Source organism: Astyanax mexicanus, chromosome 22 (genome assembly GCF_023375975.1).
Source record: "Astyanax mexicanus isolate ESR-SI-001 chromosome 22, AstMex3_surface, whole genome shotgun sequence".
Lineage (NCBI taxonomy): Eukaryota > Metazoa > Chordata > Actinopteri > Characiformes > Acestrorhamphidae > Astyanax > Astyanax mexicanus.
In genome coordinates, this window is record NC_064429.1 from 35393660 (window position 1) to 35419840 (window position 26181).

The window sequence follows — 26181 nt, forward strand, 5'->3', positions numbered from 1 at the left end:
TAGATGAACAGAGAGAGACAGATTGATGAACAGATTGACGTATGGACAACAGATGGATAGATATAAGAGATAAGATAAGATACCTTTATGGTCATTGCACAGTGTACAACGAAATTTAGCAGCCATCCTGGTACCACTTTAAAATAAGACTGCCTTTATAAATGGTTTATAAATGGTTTATAAACTATATTATTAATTATTATTAATTAGGCTGTGAATGCCTTAAAACCATTGATAAGCAGTTACAACTCATCAATTAAAAAGGCAACAGTGATCCGTTGTTTGCTCAGTCATTTAATTCAATAGAGTCATTTAATTTATAGTAAAGAGTTAAACATACTTATAAATATATTAATATGACAAGATTAATGCTGATTGATGTAAAACACAAATTAAGATCAGTATATAGAAATATCTGAGGTTTGACAGTAGAAATGAGCATGGAATCACTACTTTGCCATTTTTTTTAAGTCACATGTTGTTATTATATATTTATCAACTGCTTATTAATGAGTTTTAAAGTATTTGCAGCCTAATTAATAACCATAAATAACCATAATCTCCCCTTTATGAAGGTAGTCTTATTTTAAAGTGGTAGCGTGGTAAAATAAAACAGCTCTATACACAAATACACAACATTTACAGTGGATGTATGAAAATATATACAATATAAGTAACTAATTTTACCAAATAATAAATACAGAAAGTGCGCATTTGCGTTTCGAAAGTTTGAAAGGTTATTAAGGTTTTGTCCGTTTTATTTTTTCAGTTCCTTGGTAGTGGTCTGAGAGTGTGTGTGTGCATTTTGAAGATGAAGTGATGGATAGACAACGTAGATAGACAGATAGACAAACAGACAGGCAAGCAGATACAAGGATTAAAATTGAACAGTCTGATAGATGGATAGACAGATCTATAGTTTAATAAACAAGTGTTTTATATTCATCATGATTAGCCAATATTATGGACAGACAAACAGATGGATGGATGGACAGACAGTGAGACAGACAGACAGTCAGTCAGACCGGAAGCCAGAGAGTGAGTGATGGACAGGCAGACAGGTACATGGACAGTCAGATGAAGACACAAAGACAGATAGAGTGACAGACAAGACACATCAAAGTACATAACGGATGGACTAGTAGAGACATGGACCAACAGTCTGATGGGTGGATAGACAGATCAGTAGTTTGATAGACAGACAAGTTTTTTATTTTTACCGTGATTAGCCAATCAGACAGACAGGCAGGCAGACAGGCGTATGGTGTGTAGAAGTAATGATGAAACTAAAAGCCGACAGTTAAGCATTCAGGACAGGGCCTCTGTCTTCCTGTAACACACACACACACACACACACAGAGAGAGAAATGAAAGAGTAAGAAGTGAGTGATGCCAGGAGGAAAAATAAAGTGAAAGTGAAAATAAATAAAGCAGGAACTGGGAACAGTGTTGTGCCAAATTCAGCACCCCTGCCAGGAAAAGCACCCTCTCAGATTGTATTTCTAAGTAATGTTAAATGTTTTAAGAGAGACGCTACAGGTACAGGTGAGAGGAAGACTGAACATTACGAGTTAAGCGACTTACTGTAGTTATGTTAGTGTAGTTTTGAGTTAATTCACTCCCTGTGTCTTTGTCTCTGTATCCAAATTTAAAATATCCAAAAACGCTTCTCCTTTCTGAAGTGTTTATCCGCCGTACCATGGTTAACAGTGCCTCCCAGAGACTGACCCACGCATATATTCTAAACATTCCTCTCAGTCTGACAGGACTGACACAAGCACTGGGTGGGATAAAGCATATATTTATCTAGAAATAAAATCTACTGTTTCTAAAAACTGCAGCGGCATCGCCTTCTGGTGAGGATCTGTGATTAATTGTGGAAAACAATAATAATAATAATAATAATAACCTCTCCTTCAATGTTTCTTCTGTGACTTGCATTATTTATCAATTTTCAGTCGCAAACCAGCATTCTGAAGAAAAATACAAAATTTTGTTTGTTTTTTAACAGGTAAACATAGATTTGAACCATTTCTTTGTCATCTCTAGTTTGATTTTTAGGAGGGGGGTGAATAATCGATTATAATCGAAAATTGGATTTTTTTTTGTGAAAAAATCGAAGATTGTTTTTTAGGCCATGATCGCCCAGTACTAATTTTTCTTTAGCAATGATACAAAAAAAAAATAACAGTTTTTTTCCCCAAAGTGGCCGAAACCACTGCTCCCGCCACCAAATTCCCATAAGCTCATAACCAGAAAGTCCTGGTCCTGCAGGTCCTGCTGGTTTCTGAGTCAGCACAGATCATCCAGAACTCATTACTCCCCAGAGTCAGACTGTTCCACTGTTTACCCGGTCCTATATTACACACACTCAGCCTTTTCAACCACACACACACCCCTCACACACTCTATAGGGTAAGGTGTGATTACACCAAGAGTGTGTGTGTGTGTGTGTTCAGGTATCAGTTACCACAGAGGAAACTTTCTTTCTATGAATACAAACAATACAGAAACAATACAGTATCCTGTATTCTGTAGGGTACACTGGCGGGAGACGCACCCACTGTATCCTGGAATCTGTCCTCACTGTTTACCGTACGCTTTATAATGTATTTATATACTGTACTTCATTTATAATAATAAATATACTGTATGAATCACTGTAGTATTGTAGTGATTGAATGTACAGTAGCCGTACTTTTACTGTAGGACAGTAAATAGGGTTAAGAAAATATTTAAAGCAGAAGTTTCTATGATTTTTTACAGTTATATCCAGTGGATAATCAAATTTTCAGATCGAGGAGGGTATAAAGTATCGAAATTAAAGAGCCAATAAACCCTAAACCTTATTTTATCCCTTAATATCTGAAATGTTTTCCTTTTAAAGTAATGAAACACACACAGTCCTGCTTAAGATTAAAACCTTAAAACGTTTTTAAAAAACGCTTTTTATTGTGGAAATTTCTTACTACAATAAAAGCATCGTATCATAGCATTAGCCTTATGTAGCATCAGCATCAATATCGTAGCATTAGCCTTATCTAGCACTTGTATCGCTATTGTAGCATTAGCCTTATCTAGCATGAGCATCTCTTTTGTAGCTTATCTAGCACCAAGACATATAGTGTTAGCCTTATGTAACACCAGGATTTATATTGTAGCATTAGCCTTTATCTAGCACCAGCATCGCTATTGTAGCATTAGGCTTATGTAGCAACACCATTGCAATCGTAGCATTAGCCTTGTCTAGCACTAGTATCGCTATTGTAGCATTAGTCTTGTCTAGCACTAGTATCGCTATTGTAGCATTAGGCTTATGTAGCAACAACATTGCAATCGTAGCATTAGCCTTGTCTAGCACTAGTATCGCTATTGTAGCATTAGTCTTGTCTAGCACTAGTATCAATATCGTAGCATTAGCCCTGTCCAGCACTAGTATCGCTATCGTAGCATTGGCTTTAGCTAGCACCAGCATCATTTTCATAGTGAAGCCTTATGGAGCACCACCATCAATATCATAGCATTAGCTATGTCTAGTACTAGTATCGCTATCAAAGCATTAGGCTTATCTAGCAACAAATATGCTATCATAGCATTAGCCCTGTCTAGCACTAGTATTGCTGTCATAGCATTAGCCTTGTCTAGCACTAGTATCGTTATCGTAGCATTAGCCTTTTCTAGCAGCAGCATTGTTATCATAGCGCTAGCCTTATGGAGCACCACCATCAATATCGTAGCATTAGCCTTGTCTAGCACTAGTATCTCTATTGTAGCATTAGGCTTATGTAGCAACAACATTGCTATCATAGCATTAGCCTTGTCTAGCACTTGTATTGCTGTCATAGCATTAGCCCTGTCTGGCACTAGTATCGCTATCTTAGCATTAGCCTTATCTAGCACCAGAATCGTTATCATAGGGCTAGCCTTATGGAGCACCAACATCAATATCGTAGCATTAGCCTTATCTAGCATCAGCATTGCTATTGTAGCATTAGACTTATGTAGCAACAACATTGCTATCATAGTATTAGCCTTGTCTAGCACTAGTATCGCTATCGTAGCATTAGACTTATGTTGCATCAGCATCACTATCGTAGCATTAGCATTGCAATTGTGCTGACTACCGTCCTCAGCTAGCATCAGAAAGTAGGACTTCAGTCCTGTAGCAGGCAGGGTCACATGACATTTTACATAAAATATAATAAATTAACTTATTTACTGGTAGATGGTGGACTGCGGTTTATCTGTTTAAACAGTATTTCACTTTTTCTGACTGAGCCGTTACGAAAATATGAGTTCCATCTTTTGTTCAACCAATAAAGTGGAAGCCCTGCAGTTCCTCTAACGTACAATAACAATCAAAGTCTGGACACACTTTAATTTAAAGATTTTTCTTTTGTTTTGTTTTAAAATGTTCTGCATTTTAGATGAATACTGAAGTCATCCAAACTATGAAGAAAAACTACTAGAAATTATTTAGCAAACAGAAAAAGTGTTAAACAGAATATGTTTTATATTTTATATTCTTCAAAGTAGCTAGATGATCATTTTTACACCTAGGGTGTCACCTGGAATTCAGGCTTTCAGTTAACAGCTGTGCTGAACTCATCAAGAGTTAATTACTTGAATTTCTTGTCTCTTAATAAAGTGTTTGAGAGACGTTAGGAAATGAAGCTCAGTCAGTCAGAAAACAAGAATCTCAAGAACTTTGAAAGTATCCTCAAGTGCAGTCACTGCAAAAAAGACCGTTAAAATAGTTACGATGATGAAACTGGCACTCAACAGGGAAAGGAAGAGCAAGAGTAAATGCTTCTTCACAGAGTATTTTGGTTTGCTTAACACTTTTTTAAGTTGCTACATGATTCATTATTTGTTGCTTGTATAAATTAGCCTGGTATTTAAAGCAGGACAGGTGAGGCGAGGCAGGTGAGGCGAGGCAGGTGAGGAGCTCGTCATGCTCTGAGGGTTAGAGCTGAAGTGAGTAGAGTCACCTGAGCAGTTCTGAGTTCTGACTCATCAATATTTCAGTCCTCCTAAGGGGAAAAAGGCTCCTGACTCCTCCCATTAACCATTACGCTCCAACAGGCTCCACCATTAAACACTAAACCCTGAAACCAGTTTAACCCTCAGTGCAGCAAGAGAGAGAGTGAGGGGTTAATGCTGCGTCTGATAATAACAGCAGGTCATAATGAGAGCGGCGGCGGTGGCGGCTCTCCCTCAGGCCTGCAGCTATTTCAGGAGCTCCAGCCCCAAAACAACAACTCCAACACTGATATCTCCACCCTCATCACCCTGCTGCACCGCACACCACCGCCTGACACAACAGTACTACTATAGCTTATATTTAAACTGCAGCAAAATCAAGATTTGTTTCTAATTTTTAATCTGTTGAAATGACTGTCCAGACTATCCACAATTAATCTAGATACTAGTGCAGTGCGATATGATAGTATCTCTCGCTATCTTTAATAAACTCCTGAAGACAGAGCTCTTCAAAGAGCACTTACTCTCCTAACACCTCTAACTAACTACCTTCTACTACCAGATCAGGAGAATCTCTCACTATCTTTAATAAACTCCTGAAGACAGAGCTCTTCAAAGAACTCTTACTCTCCTAACACCTCTAACTAACTACCTTCTACTATCAGATCAGGAGAATCTCTCACTATCTTTAATAAACTCCTGAAGACAGAGCTCTTCAAATAGCACTAACTCTCCTAACACCTCTAACTAACTACCTTCTACTACCAGATCAGGAGAATCTCTCACTATCTTTAATAAACTCCTGAAGACAGAGCTCTTCAAAGAGAACTTACTCTCCCAACACCTCTAACTAACTACCTTCTACTACCAGATCAGGAGAATCTCTCACTATCTTTAATAAACTCCTGAAGACAGAGCTCTTCAAAGAGCACTTACTCTCCTAACACCTCTAACTAACTACCTTCTACTACCAGATCAGGAGTATCTCTCACTATCTTTAATAAACTCCTGAAGACAGAGCTCTTCAAAGAGCACTTACTCTCCTAACACCTCTAACTAACTACCTTCTACTACCAGATCAGGAGTATCTCTCACTATCTTTAATACACTCCTGAAGACAGAGCTCTTCAAAGAGCACTTACTCTCCTAACACCTCTAACTAACTACCTTCTACTACCAGATCAGGAGTATCTCTCACTATCTTTAATACACTCCTGAAGACAGAGCTCTTCAAAGAGCACTTACTCTCCCAACACCTCTAACTAACTACCTTCTACTACCAGATCAGGAGAATCTCTCACTATCTTTAATAAACTCCTGAAGACAGAGCTCTTCAAAGAGCACTTACTCTCCTAACACCTCTAACTAACTACCTTCTACTACCAGATCAGGAGAATCTCTCACTATCTTTAAGAAACTCCTGAAGACAGAGCTCTTCAAAGAGCACTTACTCTCCTAACACCTCTAACTAACTACCTTCTACTACCAGATCAGGAGAATCTCTCACTATCTTTAATAAACTCCTGAAGACAGAGCTCTTCAAAAAGCACTTACTCTCCTAACACCTCTAACTAACTACTTCTAACCTCATTTCCTTCTTCCCCTCCTTCACTTCTCTATCCAATTATTCCCTTTGTCCTCCTTTAGACCCTGTCTAAAGATGTTTTACCTTTAACTTCTATTACTTTTGTACTTCACTATTGTAAGTCGCTTTGGACAAAAGCGTCTACCAAATGTAATGTAATGTAATGTAATGTAATGTAAGGACGATAAATATCGTGGGGATGATAGAAAAGTGTCTATCGTGCTACTTACGTTCTATCGTCCCTATCGTTTCTACAGTAATTTCATCAATTATTCATGCAAATATATAAAGTAGGCTATGATGAAATGTATTGGTATGGTCACTTTACATAAACTCGGTTTATATAAGTGATAATAAAGTAATCTACATTTCAGAAAATCTGGTTCTGTATGGTTTCTGTCAGTTTAGACTGTATTAGATATGATAAAAATCTGGTTTCATATGGTTTCTGTCTGTTCAGACTGTCCAAAATCAGTCTGGATACATTCTGGATATGCCAGAAATAGGATTTGGGCTGAAAGTCTGAAGATAGAACATACTTATAGAGCCAGATAAAAAAAATTAAAACTTAGGGCCAGATTCACTTTATCATTGATATTCTTTAAAAATCATTTTCTCTCACTGGTCTCAGACATTTTTTCAAACTTCAAAACATGTCAATAATGTGCGAGTGGATTTAAAAAAACAGTTGTGAATAATTTATTGAGTAATGAAAATAACTAAAATATTTTATTATAAGTTTAATTCTGTTTTCCTCCATTTTTCACGAGTGTAACCAAATAAAATAAAATAACAAATGGCTACTGAAGAAAACGACAGAGAAAATACTTACTTAAGAACATTATAGAGAAGATTTGCCCAATTAATGCAATAATAGAGCTGATTGTGGGGAAACAACAGGAGAGAAAGTTAATAACTGTGGTGTAAATTCAGAAACCTACGTAGAAATTTCTGAATGAATTATATTTGCTGTATTGCAATATTTCTACATAAGCAACTTTTCACTTTGTAGCTTTTTTTATTGGTCCCTTTCTGCCATAGTATAAAAAACAACTGCCAGATTCCAGAGGTGGAAAGTAACAAATTACATTTACTCACATTACTGTAATTAAGTAGATTTTATGAGTAAGTTTTGTCATTTTTTAAATGACAATCAGTTTTTAAATGAAAGGTAAGTTTAACTTTTACTCAACTTCATTTTGAAACAAATAATTTACTTCACTACTTTGGAAAACTCCCCGTTACTGAGTAAAAAAAAATGATAAAATAAAAAAAAAAAAAGGTGAGTTTTGTTCTCCATGGCAGCGCAGCTGAACTTTTTTAAAGTAAAAAAAAAAACATGTAAATAGCAGTTAAATCATAGCAATGGCAAGTTAAAAAATAATAATGTAAAACTGTAAAACTATAAACTATAAACACTTTATAGTCACATATATGACCATACCTTTTTAACAGTAAAGAAGAAAAATGGATCATAGAAGCCTATACCACTTGTTCTTAAAAAATGTTTTATGGGGTGGTCTGAACAAATGCTGCCTGAAAGGTCCAAATTATTTAATTTAATAATTATTTAGTTTATGCTTTTTGTACATTTTTACATCAAATAAATAAAAGTAACAATATTTTAATTTTAAATTAAGTACATTTTTACTTTTACTCAAGTAGATTTTTAGATGGGTACTTTTACTTTTATTTGAGTAATTTTACTTAATTACAATTTTTCAGTACTTTTTCCGCCTCTGTCAGATTCACATTATATCATAAAGTGAAAAACAGTAAAAATGGACGAACAGTTGTCCATTGTGAGGTGGTGTTCTCAGTAGTAATGGTGCTAATGATACAGTGAGCGCAGTGTTGGGTCGGTGAGGTGAGGTGAGCTGTGGGCTGAGGTGAGCGGTGAGCTGGAAAACAGCTGTTTAGTGGTGCTGAGTGGGTGCAGGGTGGAATCCTGGGATTTCTTCTTCCCGCACTGATGAATGGACCCATTCAGAGCGCTGGTGATTGATGGACTCGGGAGGGAGGGTCCTCAAACTCAGCCTGTAGAGTCTGAGAACATCAGTCAGCGCTCTCGAGAACCTGCTGAACATCTAAACCACTTTTATAATGGGTTTAATTTACTTTAATCCAGTCTGTTGTTGAGTACTGATGTTAAAATACTAATATTTTACAGTAAAGTGAATGTACTGTAGTTTTCTAGTCAGTATCACAATGAATTGTAGATTTCTTGGTCCAGCTCCAAACAAACTCTGAAGCGATTTGGTTGTGGTGAGAACGTAATCCAGTCTCGATTCGACCCTGATATCAAACATACTGTTTTATAAACCAACACTGTCTCTGCTGCTCCATGCTGTTTACAAGCTAATCGCTAATCGCATGTGCAGCGTTCACTGATCGCAATTCTCTAAATATGTTGTGTTTGAAAGCACAGAGGCAAATATATTATAGTCAGAGGTGGAAAAAGTACTGAAAAATTGTAATTAAGTAAAAGTACCATCACTTTGCTAAAATTCTACTCAAGTAAAAGTAAAAGTACCCATCTAAAAATCTAGTAAAAGTAAAAAAGTACTCAATTTAAAATGTAATTTGAGTAAAAGTTACATAGTTACTTTTAATTATTTGATGTAAAAAAGTAAAAACAAATCATAGATTAATTGTTTTTAATTAAATATTATTATTCCACATAATAATTTGGATCTTTCAGGCAGTATTTGTTCAGACCACACTGTAAAACATTTTCAAGAACAAGTGGTATAGGATTTCTATCATCCATTTTTTTTCTTTACTGTTAAAAAGTTATGGTCATATATGTGACTATAAACTGTATTTTTTATAGTTTTACAGGTCATTATTATTTTTTAACTTGCCATTGCTCTGCTTTCACTGCTATTTGCATGTTTTTTTAATATATAAATAAAAATATTTACCGCCACATGCTTTCTCAGGTTTGATGTGGAAGTTTTGAAAGCTGACAGCTCTGTCCGGCGGGGCACATTTTGCATTGCGTGAGGACGTTATTGCCTCGTTATTCCATGCCCGAGCATCCGTGCGCCATATTTTTGTATTTTTAATGTATTTTTTTTTAATTCAGACAGTTTTTTACCCAGCATTTTATTTTTTACTCAGTAACGGGGAGTTTTCAAATGTAGCGAAGTAAATTACTTGTGTCAAAATGTACTTGAGTAAAAGTAAAATTACCTATTTTAAAAACTACTTTAGAAATTACTCCTAAAATCTACTCAATTACAGTAATGTGAGTAAATGTAATTCATTACTTTCCACCTCTGATTATAGTATACTAGTATTTTAATTGGCACCTCTATTCTATTCAAATTCTATTGTGTCTTAAGAAGAACAAGTGATATTAATTGCAGTTATTGCAGGTCAATTAATGATCAGAATTAGACTACTTAGATACATAATGATTAGATAGCACTGCAGAGGTAAATCTAGGACTAAAATAGCACTCCTGAGGTCAATGCAGGAAACCCCGCCCACATATTCCACAGGTCAATGCAGTGTTGTTTAGATTCCATGGGTGTGGGTGTGTCCTTAGTACAAGACCCACCCCCTCCCTGCCCACATTACCTATACAGGTTGAACCCAGATGTGGTCGGATCAGTTTGTAAAACTCTCTTTTCTCTCTCTCTCTCGTGCGCTCTCTCTCTTTCGCTCTCTCTCTTTTGCGCTCTCTCTCTCTCTCTCTCTCTCTCTCTCTCTCTCTCTTTCTTTCGCTCTCTCTCTTTCGCGCTCTCTCTCTCTCTCTCTCTCTTTTTCTTTCGCTCTCTCTCTTTCTCTCTCTCGCTCTCGCGCTCTCTCTCTCTCTCTCTCTCCAGGTGACTCCTGTTGAGAGTCATGATCCAGAGGTCCACTAATGGCTGGACTCAGCTGACCCTGACCCTTGTCCTGACCCTGGAGCTGGTTCTGCTGCAGAGCCCGTCGGGGGTCAGAGGTCAAACCCAGGTCTCCCCGGCCCTGATCCTGCAGGACCTGCTGAGCCGATATGGAGAGAACGGCACCATCTCCGTCCCTCAGCTGCGGACGCTCCTCATGCACCTCAACACCCAGAACGAGACTGAGACACCGGCTCCGCCCTCCCGCACCAACACCTCCACGGTGAGCCTCAGCCAATCAGATTAGTCTCCTCACGGTTTACCTGTTACTGACTGTTTATGGTAGGGATGCTGCAGTTTATACTGGACAGTGAACTGCTTAAGTACATTAATGATTAGAATAGCACTAGAATAGGGATAAATCTACGTCTGTCGTTGGACTGCTAAGGTCAATTAATGATTCAAACAGCCCAGCTGAGGTAAATCAAGGGCTAAAATTGCACTGCTAAGGTCAATTAATGATCAGAATTGGACTGTTGAGGTCAATCTAGGACTGACATTGCACTGCTGAGGTCAATTGATGAATAGAATAGCACTGCTGAGGTAAATCTACGACTGTCATTGCATTGCAGAGGTCAATTAATAATAAAAAGGGCCCTGCTGAGGTACATCTAGGGCTAAAATTGTACTGCTAGAGTCAATTAAGGATCAGAATTGGACTGCTTAAGTATATTAATGATTAAAGGAGTACTGCTGAGGTAAGTATAGGACTGACCTTGCACAGCTGAGGTCAATTAATGATTAGAATTGCACTGATAAAGTACATTAATGATTTGAATAGCACTGCTGAGGTAAATCTAGGACTGACGATGCACTTCTGAGGTAAATCTAGGACTGCCGTTGCACTGTTGAGGTCAATTAATGATCAGAATTGCACTGCTTAGGTAGATTAATGATTTGAATAGCAGTACTGAGGTAAATCTAGAACTGACGATGCACTGCTGAGGTAAATCTAGGACTGCCGTTGCACTGCTGAGGTCAATTAATGATTCAGATAGCACTCCTGATGTAAATCTAGGACTGACATTGCACTGCTGCGGTCATTAATAATTAAATTAGTACTGCTGAGGTAAATCTAGGCCTGACGTTACACTGCCGAAGTAAATTAATGATTCGAATAGCACTACTGAGGTAAATCTAGGACTAAAATTGCACTGCTAAGGTCAATTTATGATTCGAATAACACTGCTGAGGTAAATCTAGGACTGACGTTGCACTGCTGAGATCAATTAATGATTAGAATAACCCTGCTCAGGTAAATCTAGGACTGAAGTTGCTTCTGAGGTAAAGCTATGACAAAAGTTGAACTGCTGAAGTAAATTTTTGATTAGAATTGCACTGTTGAGGTGAATGTATTGTGCTTTGTTGGTTTGTCTGTCGAGATATTAAAATAAATGAAAAGTGTTAAATAAATGTACTTAAAAATGTAGTTGTGTACTTGTACAAAATTACATTTTTAGTTTCTGTTTGATTTATACTGTGTTGACAAGTAACGAAATGAATGAAAACCTGTGAAAGGCTGCGTTTTGCCCAAAAAAGTTAAATTTGGTGCATCTCTAGTGTCTGGCTGGTTGTCTAGAGAGATAGATAGAGAGAGATATACTCCCCAAAGTCTATTATTTTAGTTTTTCTCACACGTATTAGAGATATTAGAGATATTTGGCATATTTCCTGAGCTTAATGCCACATTGGATTGTGCCTCAGGCTGGAGTTACACTGCGCTAATAATCCTCCACCTGGCAACCCACAAGAACGAGCGAGGTTTTAAACAGTGTTAAACCCGTCCTGTGTGATCTGCAGTATTTTTAATAAAGATATCACGATCTGATCCTGTTCTGCTGATATTTAAGAGACTTGGATCTGATCTGGGGAAAAATATTAAAATATTAAAAATATCCCTCATTTTTAAACCTGGGACTCTGGGAATTCCTGAGAAGGAAAGGCGGTAAAGCTTTTAGCAGCCTTCAGCAGCAAAGGTGTGAAAAGTATCTCCATTTATTACTCTGTAGGTAGAATAGAGGATTAATACTAGAGTTTTATAAAATACTTCTGTAGAAGTTAAAGAAGAAGAATTAACTCAAGCTTTTTACTCTTTAAGTAAAAGTGTGTAAAGTAAAAGTACTGGTTTTAAAACTACTTAAAGTATAAAAGTAAAAGTAATGTATGGAGAAAAAATAAAGCTATTAAGAACAAAAGCTTAGGCCACGCCCACAGAGTCCTATAGTGCACTATAACAAAAAAATATAATATATTAATTATATTAATATATAAAAAATATATTAAATTGCTCCAGTAAAGTATAGATAACCAGTATAACCCGTTACATAATGAAGTGCTCTGCTCAGAACTAAGGGTTAACTTTTCTTCTTTAAGTGCTGATGTTTTTAGTCCTTGAACGTGGTGATCAGTGTGTAAGGCAGAGTGTGTGTGTTATCTCGGGTTTAGACGTCGTGGCCTCTGAGTGTTCCCGTCTCCAGTCTTAAACAACCTGTAATCTCAGCCTGGATCAGGAGCTCAAGGTGAAGTCTCTTCTCATAACGTGTAGACTAGCCAGTAAGTCTCAGCACTGAGAGAGAGAAAAAACAGAGCTAATGTATCCCAGATCCAGTTAGCAGTAATTCAAATAGCACTGCTGAGGTAAATCTAGGACTAGAATTACACTGCTTAAGTACATTAATGATAGGAATAGCACTGCCGAGGTAAATCTAGGACTAGAATTACACTGCTTAAGTACATTAATGATAGGAATAGCACTGCCGAGGTACATCTAGGACTAGAATTACACTGCTTAAGTACATTAATGATAGGAATAGCACTGCAGAGGTAAATCTAGGACTAGAATTACACTGCTTAAGTACATTAATGATAGGAATAGCACTGCCGAGGTACATCTAGGACTAGAATTACACTGCTTAAGTACATTAATGATAGGAATAGCACTGCAGAGGTAAATCTAGGACTAGAATTACACTGCTTATGTGAGGGCCTGGACTGTAAGAACCAACCAAGGTGATTGGGATGCAAATGCAGGCAGGCTTTATTAATCCAAAACGCAAGCCAAAAATCGTAGTCAAAAAATACAGGCAATAGTTCAAAACCAGGAATAAATCACAAGGCAAAAATCGTAGTCGAAAATGGGCAAGGATAAAAAAAAAAAACAGAAATAACAAAACACTGAAATAAACACTTGATAAGACACTAGAGTGCCAATATCTCGCAACTAGACTCAGTAAATGTTCCAGTATATATAGTCTCAGTAATAAGCTGATGTCCCACAGGTGTGTGGGAGGGGCGGAGTCAGCTTATTAGTACTCCGGCGAGGCTGATCTTAAAGGTGCAGGTGTGACATGGACAATAATTTGATATCAGTATTTATCGTGATAAGAAATGTTTCAATAACGGTCACGGACAGGCGTTTTTACTGCTGTCAGTTTTGCTGGAGAGTGAGCTGAACACAATCAGCCTCCGTAGCCGGGCTACGTCAGTGCGTGATGACGTAATCACACAGATACGTAGCCAGGTAGGCTAGGCTATAGATATCTTAAATTAGATGCCGCATACCCTGCGTCCTGCCTCCTGGTGTGTCAGCGTGTCCGTCACATTGTAGGAGGCAACCCTGCGTCCCGAGTGCATTAATTTACACTGTGAAAGGTGTTTAATACACCTATAATAATCACAACTCCACCAATTTTTACCAATTTTCACACACGGTTTGGTTTGTTACAAACAGCAGAGATGTAGTTACGATACAGGACGCTGCAGGCACGTGCAGGGGATTGATTTATTTAAACCATTTATATTTCTAAAGTATTATATAGTTTTTGTGAGAGGAGGTTTCAAAGACTTAAATTAAATTTTGAGACACATTTTCATAGCAGTTTTTCTGAGGCCTTCAAAGTATTTATATCGATAGCAAAATTATATCATATCGACCGAAATTAAGGAATATATATTGCGATATAAATTTTGGCCATATCGTCCAGCACTAGCTTAAGTACATTAATGATAAAAATAGCACTGCTTAAATACATTAATGATTAGAATAGCACTGCTGAGGTAAATCTAGGACTAGAATTGTACTGCTTAATCACATTAATGAAAAGAATTGCACTGCTTAAGTACCTTAATGATGAGAATTGTCCTGCTGAAGTATAGTAATGATACGAATTGCACTGCTAAAGTACATTAATAATTAGATTAGCAATGTTGAGGTAAATGTATTTTACTTTATTTTAGTTTGTCTTCCAGGATTAAAAAAAAAAAATTTAACGTGTTCAGTGATTGTATTTTTTCACATATGAATTCATATAATAGTAATATATAGTTAATATAATATATAATAGTATATATGTATATATACAGTGCCCTCCATAATTATTGGCACCCCTGGTTAAGATGTGTTCTTTAGCTTCTCATAAATTGAGTTTTGTTCAAAATAATATAGGACCACGATGGAAAAAAAGAGTAAAATACAACCTTTAGCTCAAGTGAATTTATTCAGTAGGAAAAAAATCCCACATTAAGAAATAATTATTTAACATCAAATCATGTGTGCCACAATTATTAGCACCCCTGATGTTAATACTTTGTACAACCCCCTTTTGCCAACAAAACAGCACCTAATCTTCTCCTGTAATGTTTCACAAGATGGGAGGATACAGAAAGAGGGATCTTTGACCATTCCTCTTTGCACATTCTCTCTAAATCATCCAACGACCTGGGTCCTCTCCTCTGCACTCTCCTCTTCAGCTCACCCCACAGGTTTTCAATGGGGTTGAGGTCTGGGGACTGAGATGGCCATGGGAGGAGCTTGATTCTGTGTGCGGTGAAGCATTTCTGTGTAGATTTGGCCACATGTTTAGGGTCATTATCTTGCTGAAAGACCCAGTGACGACCCATCTTCAGCTTTCGGGCAGAAGCCACCAGATTTTGTTTTAAAATGTCCTGGTATTTTAGAGCATTCATGATGCCATGCACCCTAACAAGGTTCCCAGGGCCTTTAGAAGAGAAACAGGCCCACAGCATCACTGATCCCCCGCCGTATTTCACAGTGGGCATGAGGTGCTTTTCTGCAGACTCAGCTCTTGTGTTACGCCAGACCCACTTAGAGCATTTGTTGCCAAAAAGCTCTATCTTTGTTTCATCTGACCAAAGCACACGGTCCCAGTTGAAGTCCCAGTACCGCTTAGCAAACTCCAAACGTTTGCGTTTATGATTGTGAGTGAGAAATGGTTTCTTCCGTGCATGCCTCCCAAACAGCTTGTTGGCATGTAGATAGCGCCTGATGGTTGTTTTGGAGACTTTGTGACCCCAAGAAGCTACCATTTGTTGCAATTCTGTAACAGTGAGCTTTGGAGAACTTTTTATTTCTCTTATCATCCTCCTCACTGTGCGTGGTGGCAAAATAAACTTGCGTCCTCGTCCAGGCTTGTTTACCACTGTTCCAGTTGTTTTAAACTTCTTAATAATTCCTCTGACAGTAGATATGGACAGGTGTAGGCGAGTAGCGATTTTCTTGTAGCCATTGCCTGACTTGTGAAGGTCAACACACATCTGCCTCACTTGAATGGTATGTTCCTTTGTCTTTCCCATGTTGAAGATAAATGGCCTCTGTGTCACGTCATATTTATACCCCAGGGAAACAGGAAGTTGTGAATTACTAATTAAATGTTCCTACATACTCTGATCAACTTCGTAAACTACTGTAGAAGTGACAGAAATACTTTTATTAAATTTATTTCCTAAGAATTGTTAGGGGTGCCAATAATTATGAAGAATAATTATTTCTTAGTCAGGGATTTTATTTCCCCCTTAAAATTTACTTGAGTTAAAGGTTGGACTTTACTCTTTTTTCCCATCGTGGTCCTATATTATTTTGAACAAAACTCAATTTATGAGAAGCTAAAGAACACATCTTAACCAGGGGTGCCAATAATTATGGAGGGCACTGTATGTATATATATATATATATATATATATATATATATATATATATATATATATATATATATATATATATATATATATATATAATTTTATAATACTAATATAATAGTTTGTGTGTTCAGTGCTTGGCTGCAGGTACGCTGGCGGTTCATGGGTTAAGTGAACAGTCCCGTTTGGATGGGCGTGGCCTGCAGGAGTTCTGTCCCACAATGCTGCAGCAGCTGGATACCCGAGCCTGCCGAGCCCAGCAGGACCAGGAACCGGACTCCAGCCCCCGACCCACCTACGCTGAGGGTAAGACTGAATACACACTGGATACAGCCGAGGCCTCGGAGCTGGAGAACAGCGCTAAAGAAGAGCTTTCAAAAATATTATTGATAACTATAACCATCTTTTCCTTATTGTATTTTTTTTATTGGTTTGCAGCAAATCCAATTTTACAGGTTTGGGATTTTAAACGGTGATAACAGGAGGAAGTCTGTAAATCTACATTAGCATCGTAACAAATTCATACTGGACCAAAAAACACTCCTCTGTGTTTAATGTCAGACTGTGAACACTACCAAAAGTTCATAATTCATAGTGGATTCATTGCAAGACTGACTCTCCAACACAACTCCATTTCAACACAATTCATACTGAATACCCATTGCTACACAATGTTTAAAAAAAGTACACACTCTTCAGATTCATGCTGGATAACTCACTCTGCAGTTATTTCTGTCAAACTACACAATGCACAAGATGCAGATTCATACTGGATCAAACTCATAATGACGACTGCACTCCGATTTCTCACTGCCGATTTTTTATATATTATAATCAGTGCACAATAATTAATGTCCCTGTAAAGCCAGCAAATACATGCTGGATATATTGTGAAATGACACAATGTAGTTCATAAACGATTAAACTCAGACAGTTACATACTGTATTACACAGACTCCAGATTCATACTGGATTAAAAACTCTCCACTATGTTTACTGCCATGCTATGAAAACTACATATTACAGTAAGATATAAAAAAATTATGTCTCTCCGGCACAACTCCAAATTCATGCTGGAGACCAGTCGCTCCACAGTGTCTAAAAAAAATAGTACACACACTGCAGATTCATACTGGATTTATAATGACATAAGTATGGGATTAAACACGCTCTAGAATTACCACAGTCAGACTACATAACACAAACACTGCAGATTCATACTGGATAACAATCACTCTACAGTTATTACTGTCAAACTACACAAGGCACATGATACAGATTCATACTGGATCAAACTTAGAATTACTACTGCTAGAGTAAACTTCTCACTGCAGATTCATACTGGATTAAAATCACTCTACGGTCAGATTTAATGGTTAAATATGTGATACAAACATTGCAGATTCATACTGGATACAGATTACTCTACAGTTATTACTGTCAAACTACACAATGCACATGATGCAGATTCATACTGGATCAAACTCAGAATTACTGCTGCAAGAATAATCTTCTCATACATTCATACTGAATACCGATCACTCTACAGTTATTCCTGTTAAACTACACAAGGCACATGAAACAGATTCATACTGCATCAAACATAGAATTACTATTGCAAGACTAAACGTCTCACTGCAGATTCATACTGGATTTATTGTGAAATAAATATGGGATTAAACTCGCTCCAGAATTAAAACTGTCAAGACCACACAATACAAACACTGCAGATTCATACTGGATCAAACTCCAAATTACTGCTGCAAGACTAAACTTCTCATAAATTCATACTGGATAACAATCACTCTACAGTTATTACTGCCAAACTACACATTTTGCACATGATGCAGATTCATACTGGATTAGAATCACTCTACAGTCAGTAATTTAATGGTTAAATATGAGCAGATTTCAGTGGCGATGGCAGCACTGAAGATTATCTGGGTGGGTCTCGGGTTTAAAGAGAGGAAGGAAAGGTCTGGAGTTCGCTGTTCTGTATCGTCAGGGCTGAACATGTTCTGCAGGTCAGCTTATTTTCAGCTCCGTCATCTTCTGTTCCACCTGCTTCACCTTCTTACTGAATTAATTCATCTCAGCGATGCAGGAAAGTTAAACAGTTACTGCAGGAAGAGAACAGCTCTGATAAACATCTGCTCCGATACGTGCTGGATACTCTACCGGACTGTACTCTGGGATGGGTCAAAGTACTGATAACTCTTAAAACTCAGTTACTGATAACTCTTCTATCTGAGGGGAGGAAAGTGCATCCTCACGTCCAGGATCAACCTTTTAACACTAACTTTATAACTCAAACAACAGGCCCAAAGTCTTTTAGATGTGATTTTTGTCCTGTTTTTTTTCTGTATGCATGGACATTTTTAGCCATGAACATCCTGTCCATCACTCTGTCACTCGATTTAACCCTCCTATTATGTTCATTTGTCAGGAACAGTAATGGTGTTCCTGGGTCATTTTGAACCGGTGCATATTTAATTATTCAAAAGTTGTCTGAAACCCAAAAAATCCTAACAAGCAACGTAAATAATTATATATAACTAGTAACTCCATTTCTAGTTATTCTATCAATATTTAGTGCATTGGTGTTCCTTACCTTTTAACAGGTAATGCTTCAATAAGGATAATTCACTTGTTTTACACTAAAGATATACATCTTCAAACTTTTTTAATGTTTTATTACTTTTAAAAGACCAACATATAAAACATTAGTTCTAAATAACATTGAAACATAACATTGCAATGTTGTTTTAGCGTTTTTGTTTTGCAGAGGATATGAGGGTATGCTAATATGTGAGATGAACCATATTTTATATTATATCTTAATTACACTAATTAAGGCAAGCAGAAGAAGTTTCGTACTAAAAAATCTAACTTTAAAATAGACCAAATTGACCCAGAACATAACAGGAGGCTTAATGCCCATATTTTAGTTGCCTTGCCATGAGCATGTTGACCAGTTTTCAGAACAAGATAGCACCTCATGACATATACAGGTGTGGGCATTTGCAAGATGTGTCCTGATGCTCCACACTTTACAATCAGTTTACATATTACCATATTTTTCGCACTTTAAGGTGAACCAGATTATAGGGCGCATTTTAAGAGACACTATAAGGAAATTATAAGGGGGGGTGTCTAACTAACAAAGTTAAGTAAAGCTAAGCTAAGTAATCAAAACTGTAATTCTTTAAAAACAGACTATCTTTTAAAGTCAAACGAGCGCTGGATGTTAATTTTCAGTTTATTTACAGTAAGCTTAGATTCACGAATGTCTTCAGCACTAAGGCTGGAGCATTAGCATTAGCAGCTAACCCCTAACAATTAGCAACTTATGCTGCCTGACGCACTACACTGAGGAAACCTGTGTGTTTGGGTAAGCCAGGGCGATATTAGATATTGTTTTAACACGATAAACACACAGACTATAGTCTGATATACTCACCTCTGAACAGTGAAAGAGCTAGCGCTTAGCATGGTTAGCGGCTAATGCTACTCCAGTCTCTGTTCTTTAGCAGAATTAAAGGATTTTAGAAGTGCGTTATAGTAAATTTATAAAAATACAGTAGTTAGTTTTTTGTTTCCAGGTCTTGGACTGCTGTAACCAATATGCCGAAACATTATGACCATCAAAACAACCACAAAAAGGTCTGTAGGCTCAGGTCTGATGCTTGCATGACACTACTTTTTTGTGTTGGGTGGTCATAATGTTTTGGCTCGTGTGCACATATGGATTTTATGGCTTTAAGAGACACTGAGGCTGTTTATATGTGTGTGTGTGTGTGTGTGTGTGTGTTCTTGGCGACTGCTGGAGGAAGCAATTATACAGGAATTCTCTGTGATTTGCTTTAAATATATCTCCAAAAGCTGTTCCTACAGAAGCCAATAAAAACTCAAATATAGTTTTTGATTATGTTGGAGTGAAACAGTCCACCGCTAAGCTCTCCAAGCTCCGCCCACTAGCACATTCTTCTCTAGATATTTCAGGATCATATCTTATACATGTTTTTGTTGTTGCACATTCTATAACTGTATAGTTTCCATGCATTTCCAGTTATATGCATCATCGATTTTGGAAAGGATGCACTAAAATGGAAAGTCTGTACCGAAACCAAACAAAATGAATACTTTTGCGACAGTCACTTTGCCAAAAAGCATAAAAATATATCTTGCATTTGAATTTCAAAATAATTTGTAAATTGTAATAGTTTGCAATATATTATTAATTTTTAGTTTTGGTTGCTGATAATTTGGTGCATCCTCAGTTATTAGAAACTAAATGATGCTGGTTGGGCTCCAAAAAACTGTTCCTACAGAAGCCAATAAAAACTCAAATATACTTTGATTTTGATTATGTTGGAGTGAAACAGTCCACTGCTAAGCTCGCCAAGCTCCGCCCACTATGACATTCTCCCCTATATATTTAATATGATATGTATTTTGTTTTTTGTTCTTGCACATCCTAGAACTGTATAGTTTCCATGCATTTCCAGATATCTGCATCATCAATATTAGAAAGGATGCACCAAAATGTGCCAAAATCTAAACCAAATTAAATGAATCATCTTGCTAAAGGCTGAATATGGAATAGTGATTAAGTTTGTTACTTTTCCAAAACGCATACATTTATTAATTGCATTTGTCTTGTATGTTTTTTGTTGTTGCACATTCTAGTTTCCATGCATTTCCAGTTATATGCATCATCAATTTTAGAAAGGATGCACCAAAATGCAAAATGTGTGCCAAGAACGAAATCAGTCACTTTGACAAAAAGTCTAAATGTATTTTTTTTATTTGTATTACAAAGGAAATCGTACATTTGTAAATTTAAACTGTTGCAATGAATTATTAATTTGTTTTGGTTGCTGAACATTTGGTGCATCTTTAGTTGTTAGAAACTAAATTATGCTGGTTGGGCTCCAGAGTGGCGTGACTGTCTAAGCGTAAATACTGATGCAAAGTGAAGCCACAGCCATACATAAGTACCATCCTCTCTCTCTCTCTCTGGATGGGTAGGACAGTCCTCCTCCTTCTTTCCTTCCCCATCACTCATCATGAGTAATTCTATACACTGTGGGTGTTTCTTAGATGACAGAACAGAACTAGCGGTTAGTGTTCTCCTCCAAGCGTGTTGATGCAGCAGTTTGACGAAGTTTGGCCAGTTTAACTGTTGTATGTGTGACTGTGGAACATCAGCGAGATGTTCTGAGATGTTTTTCAGGCTGATTCAGTGATTATAGCTGGTGTGTTTTGAGGTTGAGGATGATGCTCACTCTCGGTTATGACAGCACTTGCTTTTTGAACAGGTCAGGGATGACGAGCACCGGCACCCCACCTCCATCTCCATCCACTGTAATCCCAGTAATCACTACTGATAGTGCAGATCATCATTATAATAACAGGAGCGCACTGTGTGAGTGATAAAGTTACACTTTGTTACGGATATATGTAATACATAGGGGATAGATGGATATATGTTGTTATTACACATAGATTATGTACTAACACATATGATACTTATAAGGTACATTATTACATGTGTAATACTGGCATGTATAATATAAATGGAATATGATATTAATACATACACTTACATGCATACATATATACATATGGGATACATTATTATTACACTGTATGTAGATACCGTATGATTATAATTATGATGTATCCCATATGTATTTTATAGGTACAAAATAACTATAATTAATCTTGTAACAAGATTAATTATAGTTTTTTTATACCTGTAAAATACATATGGGATACATCATTTTTACATTTATACAAAAATATACTGACACATCTAGCAAACACACACACATATATATATATATATATATATATATATATATATATATATATATATATATATATATATATATATATATACGGCTCTGAAAAAAAATGAAGAGATCACTTCAGTTTCTGAATGAGTTTCTCTGATTTTGCTATTTATAGGTTTATGTTTGAGTAAAATGAACATTGTTGTTTCATTCTATAAACTACAGACAACATTTCTCCCAAATTCCAAATAAAAATATTCTCATTTAGAGCATTTATTTACAGAAAATGAGAAATGGCTGAAATAACAGACCTCAAATAATGTTCAGAAATCAATATTTGGTGGAATAACTGGTGGTTTTTAATCACAGTTTTTTTTTCATGCATCTTGGCATCATGTTCTCCTCCACCAGTCTTACACACTGCTTTTGGATAACTTTATGCTGCTTTACTCCTGGTGCAAAAATTCAAGCAGTTCAGTTTGGTGGTTTGATGGTTTGTGATCATCCATCTTCCTCTTGATTATATTCCAGAGGTTTTTAGCTCTTCAGCTCCAACTCAGGTCCGTGTACTGTTTAAAAGAGGGGGTGATTTTTAGCAAACAGTTCATTGGTTTGCAAAATGTAGCAATGGAAATAAACTGAGCTTTCATCATCATAATAACTAGAAAAAGACACAGAAACACAGAGAACTCTGTAACTATTAAAAGTAGAAGTTCTTTCTTTTCTTTAGAGAAATTACAGATACAGAAGTCAGAGAGCGGTGAGTACTGTTTCCTACACCTTCAAATAAAGAGTCTTAGAAACTGGAGATAAAAAAACTGCTACAGGAAGACGTCTGGCTGACCCACATGGAAACAGCAGCTTTAGACTTTAGCTCAGATTAACATGATTAAGGACAGAGTCTCAGATTCAGAAGAGAAGAGAAGAATTAGAGAGTAGTGTGGTAGTTACTTGCACATACTGTGTGTATATACTAATTATACAGTGTATATACACACAGTCACTCATTCGTGTGTGTGTGTGTGTGTGTGTGTGCAGTGTGGGGTTTCGCGTTTTTGAGCGTGACGGTGGTCAGTCTGTTTGCTCTGACCGGTGTGTTCGTGGTGCCGCTGATGAGGACCAGGTTCATGCGCAGAGTCCTCGTCTTTTTCATCGCTCTGTCCATCGGAACGCTGTTCTCCACCGCTGTCTTCCAGCTGCTGCCAGAGGTGCAGTATCACACACACTCATACACTCATACACACACACACACTCCACCATGATTACTACACATACACACACACAAAACTAATGGTGGATCTATGGAACTAATCCTCGTCTCAGTGGTGAGCAGGGCGTGGTCTGGGCCGTGGTGATGGGTGTGGTGTAGTTATAGATACAGTTGTAGTAGAATCCTGGGTTGGTGGTACCCTGGGAGTGGGTCTCGTGCAACCATGTGAAAAAATGGTGTGAAACACCCTATTTTTCACACTATAAGGCACACTATCAATGAACTTGGTTCTAGTCTATTTTCATACATAAAATGCATCAGATTATAAGAAACAATTATGTGACACTAGTAAGGAATACTGGTGTCACCATGTTTTTTTATTCTAATTCACTACTGCTCACCACTGGGTGGTGGTGGAGGGTGGGCGTAACTAAGTCAAATAAGGCTAAACAAAGTAAATTGTTTGAAGCGCTTCCGTTTATATACAGTAATTAGATTTAGCTTAGATTTCCAGATATACACTAAGGCTGGGTTCAGCAGCATTAGCATTAGCGATTAACATGCAGTTTTTAGCTAGTAAATGCAGCCTGACCATGCTACATTGAGGAACCCTGAGTGTTCCCGTAAGCTAGGGCGATATTAGCTAGGGGTTCGTCACATGTAGCTTGTTCTTAAAAAGTGCAGACTACAGTCCGATATATATCTACTCTTCTCTAAATGGTGAAAGAGCTAATACTTAGCATGGTTAGTGAGCTATGCTAATGTTGCTCCAGCAGTGCGAGCCAGGGTTAGCAGCACGGTAGAGGCTGATAAAACTCACCTCTGAACGGCAAAAGAGCTAGTGCTTAGCACTTAGGTTAGTGGCTAATGCTAATGCTGCTCCAGGCTTTACAGCTTCTTAATACCTGATTCGTAAAATTCATACATAAGGAGCACTGGATTATAAAGAGCACTGATGATTTTTTGGGGAAAAATAATAATTTTTGGGGAATCGTGATATTTTTCGTCTGTTGTGTTTATTTGTATGCTTGTTCACATATATAACAGTGAACAGTATTTTAGCCAGTCATGCTTCAATAACTGACTCCATACACTCAGTGTGGACTAAAGTAGGTGAAGGAATAGTCAAAGTATATCATTCCCAAACTAATTATAATAAATTATTATTTAAAATTTTGCCTAAATTACTTTTTATGCTATTCTGTTAACATTATGTCAGTGGCATTTATTAGTCTTAAAATAAAAAAAATATATATTATGTATCACAATTATTTCTGGGACAACATATTGTCCACAAAACATTCTTATTGTGACAGGCCTATATATGATATACATATTATGCACATTTTTGGAAGTGATGCCAGTGTATAAATTGAGTAGCTACTCCCATTGCAGTTATTATACATGATTCTTCACGGTTCCTGTTTTGGTTCCCTGTTCTAACATTGTTCTCAGGACCAGAACAGTGTGATCACCACTTATTAATCGATGATGATGATGATCACCTTTCAGTCTCCTCTCCTGGCCTTGTATAAATGATAACTTCAGCGTTCATCCTCAGTCTGATTTGTGAGGTTATTTCTCGGTATGTAGGTCAGATGTCTCTCGGTCTCGCTGCCTCAGGGTTCCTCGGTTCCTCAGAAAGGAAAACCACAGCGCTCTATAGCTGTAGAGTTCATATATAACTCAGTCAGGCTATAGACCACACGCCCTTCCTCCTACGGCAGCACTCTTTTTATTCAACGTTTTTATATTTGTCCTACATAGTAAATGAATAGTGAACCATGTAGAAACTGGTAGGCTGGTAACTCTGATGAACTTATCCTGTGTTGTCCTTATCCTGGCGAGGTCCTGATAAGTGCCAGTTTCATCATAAACAAGTTTTTAATAGTCTCAAAAAGTTCTTAAAATCCCTTTTTTTATTGACTGACCATAATTTTTTCTTAGTTTCATAATTTTATTCTATACTTAATTAAGTAGTTCTTGTTTCCCATAATAAAAATTAGAACATTACTCACTATTATTATTATTATTATTATTATTATTATTATTATTATTATTATTATATTATATTATATTATTCACTGTATACCAACTCTACCTCTTCTAAAGCTACATTAAGTTTAAATGGTCTGTAGTGATGTACATATTGTGCACATTTTTGGGAGTGATTGCAGTGTATAAATCGAGTAGCTACTCCCATCACATTCATTTCTATGCGATTCTTCACGGTTCCTGTTTCGGTTCCCTGCTCTAACAGTGTTCTCAGGACCAGCATCGTATGATCACCACTTTATGTGTGTTGATGGTGTTCATGATGATTATGATGATCTCTTATCTGGCAAGCTGTTATCTTGCGTTTGTTTTTGGGGCTGGTAACTCTGATGAACTTATCCTGTGTTTTCCTTACCCTGGGGAGGTCCTGATGAGTGCCAGTTTCATCATAAAAAGGTTTTTAATGGTCTTTTTTATGCGACAGTTCTTAAAATTCCTTTTTTTATTGACAGACCATCATTTTTTTTTAGTTTCTTAATTTTATTCTTTACTTAGTTGAGTAGTTTTTTGCATATGTTCATAATCTGGATTAGACTTTACAGCTGATGCTCCCAAACTAAATATTAAGAGACAAGAAATTGAAGTAATTAACTCTTGAGGAGTTCAGCACAGCTGTTAACTGAAAGCCTGAATTCCAGGAGACTCTACCTCATAAAACTGACTGAGAAAATCCAGCAGAGATGTTCAAAACTGTCTAATCTAAGTAAGAGGAGCTACTTTAAAGAA

The 26181-nt window shown here is 37.0% G+C and overlaps 2 protein-coding genes across 3 annotated transcripts in view; both read left to right on the top strand.

Annotated features, from left to right (window-relative positions):
* Window positions 1-26181, top strand: part of galnt9 (polypeptide N-acetylgalactosaminyltransferase 9) — a 334018-nt gene that overhangs the window by 305927 nt on the left and 1910 nt on the right. The window lies entirely within an intron of this gene.
* Window positions 1-26181, top strand: part of slc39a14 (solute carrier family 39 member 14) — a 45495-nt gene that overhangs the window by 2779 nt on the left and 16535 nt on the right. Inside the window, exons 2-4 of one of the 2 annotated variants that reach the window (XM_049470598.1) lie at window positions 10402-10681; window positions 16527-16698; window positions 23229-23398. In XM_049470598.1, coding sequence (XP_049326555.1) covers window positions 10421-10681; window positions 16527-16698; window positions 23229-23398 — 603 coding nt within the window. In that variant the 5' untranslated portion in view covers window positions 10402-10420. The remainder of the gene's footprint in view (window positions 1-10401; window positions 10682-16526; window positions 16699-23228; window positions 23399-26181) is intronic. The other variant, XM_049470597.1, reaches the window with a different exon arrangement.